Source organism: Protomyctophum bolini (assembly GCF_963924005.1).
Source record: "Protomyctophum bolini genome assembly, chromosome: 21".
NCBI lineage: Eukaryota > Metazoa > Chordata > Actinopteri > Myctophiformes > Myctophidae > Protomyctophum > Protomyctophum bolini.
The window spans coordinates 29,035,409-29,043,979 of NC_137882.1; the positions used below are offsets into that span (position 1 = coordinate 29,035,409).

General features: G+C 41.3%; 1 protein-coding gene across 1 annotated transcript in view; it reads right to left on the minus strand.

Annotated features, from left to right (window-relative positions):
* Positions 1 to 4,619, minus strand: part of reck (reversion-inducing-cysteine-rich protein with kazal motifs) — a 99,445-nt gene extending 94,826 nt beyond the window's left edge. The window contains exon 1 of the mRNA XM_080794150.1: positions 4,340 to 4,619. Within this exon, the coding sequence (XP_080650276.1) occupies positions 4,340 to 4,427 (88 nt within the window). The 5' untranslated portion in view covers positions 4,428 to 4,619. The remainder of the gene's footprint in view (positions 1 to 4,339) is intronic.
* Between the last annotated feature and the right edge of the window lie 3,952 nt (positions 4,620 to 8,571).

Here is an 8,571-nt window from a genome sequence, read left to right on the forward strand (position 1 = left end):
GAAAAACAATACCACTTTATACACACTATAGGCAAGCACCCCTCCGAAAAACAATACCACTTTACACACACTATAGGCAAGCACCCCTCCGAAAAACAATACCACTTTATACACACTAGGCAAGCACCCCTCCGAAAAACAGTAGTCCCTATAGCAGGAGTTAGCCTATGACAGCTAGCCAACTTACCACACACACACACACACACACACACACACACACACACACACACACACACACACACACACACTGATCTCTGATCCAAATGTTGTACTTTGCTCCAATACATTTATTTGAAAACGTAGTTACTATAGTTACTTTGAGGGTTGTGATTGTTATTCAAAACATTTCAGCCCTATATACATTCCGACCATTTGAAAATAGCAGATCTACAAGCTCAAATAGCCTGCAGAGGTTTGATGACAGAGTTTTGTCAGAGCAGCAGCATTACTGGCTTAAGAATGGAACAAAACAGTCAGGTTTGCACTCCCGTATTTTAACTAAATAACTAAATAATAAATTAATAAATCTCCGTCCTTTTATTAATCTCCGCCCTGAGCGCTGGGCGTTACTAATTGATAGAACGGACAACTCCGTCCTTGCCGCTCGGGGTGTTAAAGTAGCCGATCTACAAGCTCATGTTGTGAGTTTGTTGGATAGTCCATTTAAACAAATGTTGCCTCTTTTTTGAGGAGCACTAGCCCCTCCTATGTCCAGCTTTGAGGGTCTGTGTAAAAACTAACATTGAAGGCAAAAGTGTGTAAAACACAAACATTGAAGACAAAAGTGTGTAAAACACAAACATTGAAGACAAAAGTGTGTAAACACAAACATTGAAGACAAAAGTGTGTAAACACAAACATTGAAGACAAAAGCGTGTAAACACAAACATTGAAGACAAAAGTGTGTAAAACACAAACATTGAAGACAAAAGTGTGTAAACACAAACATTGAAGACAAAAGTGTGTAAAACACAAACATTGAAGACAAAAGTGTGTAAACACAAACATTGAAGACAAAAGTGTGTAAACACAAACATTGAAGACAAAAGTGTGTAAAACACAAACATTGAAGACAAAAGTGTGTAAACACAAACATTGACGACAAAAGTGTGTAAACACAAACATTGACAAACGTGTGTAAACACAAACATTGAAGACAAAAGCGAGGACGGACGCAAATTGTGATTGGCCAGAATGAGATGACGTAATAATATATATATAAAATCCTGCGTCTCACGTCCGTCACACCACCCTATATGGTTGCCAATCCATCGTGCCGTGTGACATCATGGAGACCCTTAAAGCCTCCATATATGGTCACACCTCATGACATCACCCCTCGTGACAAGGCACCATATGAATAATATGAAGATCACGACACTGGATACAAGACTGATCATCACCTATAGATCTGACTATACAAAAATGAAAATAGCCGATCTACAAGAACAACAACATCAAACCCTGTATACTCAAGACACGCTCCATATATGGCCAGTATACATAATTCATTCCATATGTTGTCTGCTGTCACCCAGGCGGATGCGTGCACGCAACCTCGTCCTTTTGGGGCGAAGTCGCTTCTCGGCCTCTTAACTGGTATGATGTTGGACCAGTCTTTGAGGGGCAGCTGGCCCCCCTCCCAATGCATGGCCTTTTGAAGATTACGTCATTATGCCAGCCAAGGGATTTGTAATGTTTGTTGAGAGAACGTGTGACGTCAATCATTCGCCAGCCAAGTCTATGGACTTTAATGTTTGTTAAGGGCACTAAAATGACGACGTCATGACGTCTCGTGGCTGAATATACCGTGTATATAAATATGCAGTGGGCGCGACCCTCACTTCACAGTTCACACAAGTGTGATTTTCATAGTATAGTATAGCGTATAGTTTGTTTACTTTCAGTGCAGTAAAGGCGTGAAGTTATATCAATTCCAGAGGGCGGACAGCCCCCCCCCCCCAAGTTTTCAACAGCTGCAGGTCTTGTGCCAAATGGGTCGAAGAATGTACCAACAAGGTGACAAAGCTGTCAGTTTCCTCCAGGCTGTGTGTTGACTCACACAATGAATAAGATCAGGTCAAAGTCAAGGCCAGGAAGTGTCTCACAACTCTTAACAGTAGTAGTATAGCACTTTCATTTATATCTCACCCCAGTGACATCAATTAACCACTTTACAACATTTAATAATAATAATTCAGGACTATAGCTCTTTATGCGTTTCTGGTAATATTATTGTCCACTCATTTTGTTATGTCCGTCGCTAAATTGAAGTCCACCACAAGCCATGCACTGGTGATGACCTCTGATCTCTATCTAGCTATATTATCTGCGTCTGATTCTCCCGCGTGAAAGTCAAAATATCTTAAAGAGGGAGTGCCACAATTTTTTATATTTTTTCCAGTTTTGTCTATGAGGTGACAGTATACTTCATTAGACACCCTGGAGTTGTTTTTATATGCAATTATATGTCTTCCCTTTGTATTTAGGGGTTCTTCCTGGAGGCTGATGTATTAGAGACTTTTGAGGGCATCTGCATGGCAGGCTCTGAGCCTCTCTGCTACATCTGTGTACTGTATGCCAGGGGTTCCCAAAGTGGGGTCTGGGGACCCCCAGGGGTCCTTGAGGGAGGTCCACGGGGTCCCCATCTATAATGATATAGTAACTAAATGGACCCTTATGGGTCTGTAACTCACTTGAGTTAAATAAACATTGATTTTACAATATAAATTGGGGGTCCCAGAGATGCCATTAAATGGGCATCTGTAGATTAATATGCATGTCAAACTATGGGGGGTCCTTGACATTAAACGCGTTGAGAATCTAGAGCCGTACAAATCTTCTCTTATGGGGGTCCCTGGCATATATTTTCAAATGTGGGTCCACGGGCTATATTGTGTCAATTTGGGGGGTCCTTCACGTGAAAAAGTTTGGGAACCACTGCTGTATGCTAATATGTATAGGCCAATATCTTGTTCATGTTTTATGGGTCCGACTTGAAAATGAGATGCTGCATCTATAAAGGGTCAATATAGCCTATAGGCTACCAGCCTTCAATAAAAATCGGAATGTTACTCAGCCACAGTGACCAAATTTGACTGCCATTAGATTTTTCCCCCCGTTTTTTCATGTCATATATAAGAAAGCAGGGAATCATAGCTTCAAGTTGACATATTGGTTGTTCAGTTTGACTCACCAGTTTTGGAGATGTGGCTTATAGAGTAATATAATGTCTTGCAGAAAACAGGCTTGAAAGGTTCACTGCTGTGGTCTCTATATAACATTACACCTATACATGTTTTAAGCATTTAGAAGTCGATTTCAGCTCTGACACTTATTCCAGACATGTTCTATAGTATAATGTGAAAAGAGTCTGCCTGTGCTATTAACTTATTTGGGGGAGAAAAAAAAAAGTTTTTCTCCTCTGGTGAAAAGCTATAGAATTTGCGCGATGGCATGATGCAGACTCTCAGTCAAATCTGGTCAGTTATATGGCTGTTTCACAGATTGCCGTATAGCCTACATTCTTGATACTTTCAATAGAAAACGTGCTATACCGAAACATTCCCAGGCTGCTGCATGCATGCATGCATGCACGCCTACTGTAAAGAAGAAGAAAAAGTTGTAACAAATTCATATAAACAGCCAGCCATTATATTAAGGGCTCCGCGTCTAATCGAGCCTATAATGTCTAGCCTCTTATACTCTATTGTTGCACGAGGATTGTGCTGACATTAAAGCTATAGGCCTACTGCCTGTGAGTGAGAGCTTGTCGATATTCTGCGCTGTTCTCCACAAGCGACACACAGTCACACACCGCTGTACGGATCATATAGTAGCAGCCCTAGAGAGCGATCCGCTATTCCGTTAGAGTCCCGCTAACTTCCTCTCCTCTGAGATCTCCCAGAGAATGACTATACTCCGCTAACGGAAGACAATACATTAGAACATTGTATAGTCAATAGCCATATAATCATACAAAACGCTCTAGCATACAACGATAAAACAAACGGTTTGCTCCGCGATAGAAGACATAGCCTACAGTCTGTCACTTGAATCAACAAGTTTTTATTCCCAGCTTTTGCTCCCAAACTTGTGTGTGAAACTTTCTACTGTACTTTCTGCTGCGGCGGGACGAATAATAATAACCGAAACATTGTACCTCAGACCTCCACACACGTCCACATTATTCACAAACGGACGCAACAATAAAACGAAAAGAAAAGAAACACAAACGGTGGACATAATCAATTACAAGTTTATATAGGGAGCGAGAGATCATCAGATCATAGCGGGCGGAGAGCAGAGAAAACAGCGCACATAAATACACGGGACTCACCCTGAGCGAGGATCGGATGGTAAAAGTTGACGGATAACAAGGCGAGGAGCAGGAGTGCTGACCCGACTATCTGCACACGCACATACATCTTACTGAGGTCCTCCTAAAGTGCATCGTGAACAGAAAGACACGACATGAGACACACTAGTGCTGGCGCTGGCGATCTAGTGCTGGCAACAAGCTCCATGTACGATGATGATGATGGAATCACCGGGGTACCGCTCTCTCTCTCTCTCTCTCTCTCTCTCTCTCTCTCTCTCTCTCTGTGTGTGTCTCTCTCTCCCTCGCTCTTCACTTCAAGGCTGCTGCAGCCCTCCGGTTCGCTCCCTGTTAGTTCATATAGTGTAGTAGTTAGTAGGGAGGAGGCCCCAGTCAGTCAGAAGAGCCCCGTACGTGTTGCAACGAAATATGTGACCTGGCTGGTCAAGGTCTTAAACTGTGGGTTAGGGTCGGGGACCCATAGTTGTGGGTCACACAGACCCATTTTTAATGGGTCACGTACTTAAACAAATCTAATTTTCTTTCCCTATACTACATTAGAACATATTTAAAAATCACACCACGGTGAACTGAGGGGCGCTCTTATCACCATAGCCTATATATAGGCTATATATACATCATCTCATTCTGGCCAATCACAATTTGTGTCCTCACCTCACTCCTCACCTTTGTCTTCAATGTTTGTGTTTACACAATGTTCATGTTTACACAGACACTCAAGACTCATGGCCATTCATTGTCAATGCCATTCAATATGTATTAAAGACAATGTTTGTCTTTACACAAACCCTCAAAGCTGGACATATAGGAGGGGCAATCTTTTTTGCCCTAAAACTTTGGGAACCAATGGTGTGTTTGGGATATTTTATTGGATTTATAATATTCTGATGATGGCATATGCCATAGACCTATATGTGCGGGCCCAGATGTGGGCTGGTGTATCAAGGGCATGGGTAGGCTACCGGCTGGCATTTCATTCAGAAGAGTAATGTTTATAACACGTTTCAGTCAAGCAAAAATTAAAATAAATAAAAAAGGGAGCAAGGGTTTCTATCTTACCCTTTTAGAACTTTTCAGTAGGCTATCAATATGATGCAATGTGCAAAAAGGAAAATAAATGCTACACTATACTAGTCATAAATGTACTAGTGACTTTAGTAGCCTACATTTATGACGATAATAATAACCTACAGTGTCTACTCTGTAGCCTATATACTTATTAGCCTACAGTATGTCTTGTTTTATTTTTCCTTGAACTACAGCGACCCCTGGAGTCACGGAATTCGATAGGCCACCGATGTAGGTGTAACAGCAGTCAAGGGCAGTGGAACGGACTAGGCATGCGCGCTGTTTGTCAGCGGTCACCACCGGAGGGGCGGGGTTGGTGGCGGTGATGATATGGTTAATGCAAATGCAGTGGTGGTTCTCAGAGTTTTTAATGACCGGGACCCACATATGGTACATATATGTGGTGGGAAAAGGACTCACATTTCCTGCTTAAGGAGAAGTATTATCAATACTGTAATGTAGGAGCACTACATTAAAAGTCCGGAATTCAATATGTACTTGAGTTAAAGTACAAAAGTAAGACGTTGGCCTCAAAATGTACTTAAAGGACAACTTTAGTTTTTTTCAAACACGGTTCATGTTTTAGGTTGTTATTAGAGAAAGTAAAAGATGAGTGTTAATTTCTTTTCATTTGCTGCTTTCTTTCGTTTTAGGGATTTTAGCTCTTTTTGACATGGGGGGTGGAGGCATTCGAGCATGGGGCTGAATATTTATTTTTGTACAACATTTTATGGTGATTTATTTTTTTATTATTTACTACAGTCCTAATAAACCCCAGGAAATTACATCTGGCCACGGAAGATCACAGGATACTGAATATAAAGGAGGCCTACTGGGGGAAGGCTTAAACTGTGTGTATAGGCTCAATATGTCAGTTTGTCACACTCAATAGATCTTGTGATCTTTTGTGGCCAGATGTAATGTCTTGGGGTCTAGTAGGACTATAGTAAAAAAAAAAAATTGTGAAAGAAAGCAGCAAATGAAAGAAATTTAACACTCACCTTTTAGTTTCTCTAATAACAACCTAAAACATGAACATATAGCTAAAGCTAAAGTTGTCCTTTAAAGTATAGCAAAAGTAAAAGTACTCGTCGTGCAGAATGTCCCATTTAAAGTTTTCAAATAGCTCGTGAGCTTGTAGATCGGCTATGTTCAAATGGCTGAAATATAAGCCTATAGTGCTGAGGTGGTTAATGTTAAAGTTTTGTAATACTAATCCAAATCTATAGAAGGAACTGGAGGTCCGTTTGGTTTTTTCCCCCCTTTTTGCCTCCAGGGGTGGACTGGCCACAGGATGTATACCGGTCATATTACCTATGTTGACCAATCACCATCATTATGATGACGTTATGCCCTGTGGAAGTGCACTTTCTCTTTCTCGTGTGGAATGCGCTCTGGGAGCGCACTCAGCGCACCATGTCAGTTTACATGACGCACTGGCAGGACAAGGAGACGGTTCTTTTGGATAACATTACATGACGTGGGTAACTAGTACTAACTAGAGTTAACTAACTTGAAAACACAGTAACTATAATGGCGTTATACTGAATGGGAAAATGTAAAGAGTTACGTTACAAGTTACAGCAAAAAGTAGTTTCGTTATGTAAAGTAACTTAAAGGGTGTTAGTTCCAACACTGCTCAAGGCCCAAAAGAGAAATTAGACGCTCGCTTGTGACCCAAACAGGGACGTGCAGAGAATGTTCGAGAGGGAGGGGCTAATAAAAAAAGGCTTTCACACACCTACAGGCGACACGTGCGTAGGAGAAGGACAAAAAAGTGTGCGACATACTAATAAAGATAGTCTGATGAAGACCGTATAGGCCGAAACGTTGCCGGTTCCCCAATTGCCCATTTTCAGACCGCGGCCATGTTGTTTCCATCAGAGTTTGGAAGCACTCGTTTTCAGTAAAGAAATGTCCTGCTGAGTGATATCCAACGAGCACTTCCAAACTGCAGCTCATAACAATGTATAATTCAAGCTTTCCGTACAGCTGAGGCAGGGGCTGAAATTCCCTAAAAGGGCATCTTTGGCCACGTGCTGCACGCAGGTGAAATCAGCTGCACCACGTACAGCTTGGCTTCAGACATACATAATACGGGCGAGGCTTCCGACGCAGAAGCCACAGGTGTCTTTCTGACATATAATTACCATTTAACCAGTAAGGCAACAACTGCCTTTCTGGCAGAAATACCATCCGATTATTGCATTTCTGATAGATATACAGTGTAATACATTTATTTCTCACAGAAATAGCAGTCTGACTCTGGTAACTACCTTTCTGACAGAATTACCATCTGATTAATGCATTTCTGACTGAACAGTGTGATAATTAGCGATGTATTTCGGACATCACTAACACTATTAACCCTATACCTCCAAACCTAACCCTAACCTCACAGGGAATTTGTATTGTATGTATGAGCATTGTATGTTTGTCCTGTTTTTTTGTCGTGTATTTATCGTTACTGGCAGAGTAGCCTCGGAAACCCAGACGTTTTTATTTCCAGGGAGAAAAAATAAAAGTCTGGGTCCGACTTCAATTCGGCATAGAGTAGCGCAAACGTTGATCACTCTCTGTTGATTTCTGATCGTCTGCACCTTTGTTAAATTGACACGCACACGTACAATCCTCTCTCTCTGTCGCTCTAATTAATTCGTCTCATGTCGCGCAGCTGTGTCTAGATTCTCCCGACGTGCCGCCTAAATAAATGTACTCTTCCAGTACCTTTGTTTTCATGATGTTATTTTGAGTGGATATCGCACCAGAAGTCAGAGCACGAAACAGTGCGTCACAAGAAAAGTGACAACATATTTTGAGATGGGTGTTGGAGGCCAAATACATGACATGAAATAGTTTGAGAACCACTGACATAGAAACAGAGATTTATCAGAAAACTGTCATGATTTCGAAGACATTTGTAGAATCGTCCTCAGGTCTAAATGGGTAAAAAATGAGACCCCCCCCCCTTCCTTTTACTACATACTGTACATTTGTTTTCCTGAAATTATTCAGTTTTTTTGTTATTGATGATATTGAATTGTGTTGTAATTCTTCAATTTTATATGAATAGATTGCATAGGGCCTAAATGGAAACAAGACCGCAATAACTTTTTTTTTGTGCCATCCCTTTTGAACTGAATGTTGTTTGACTGTACAGTAGT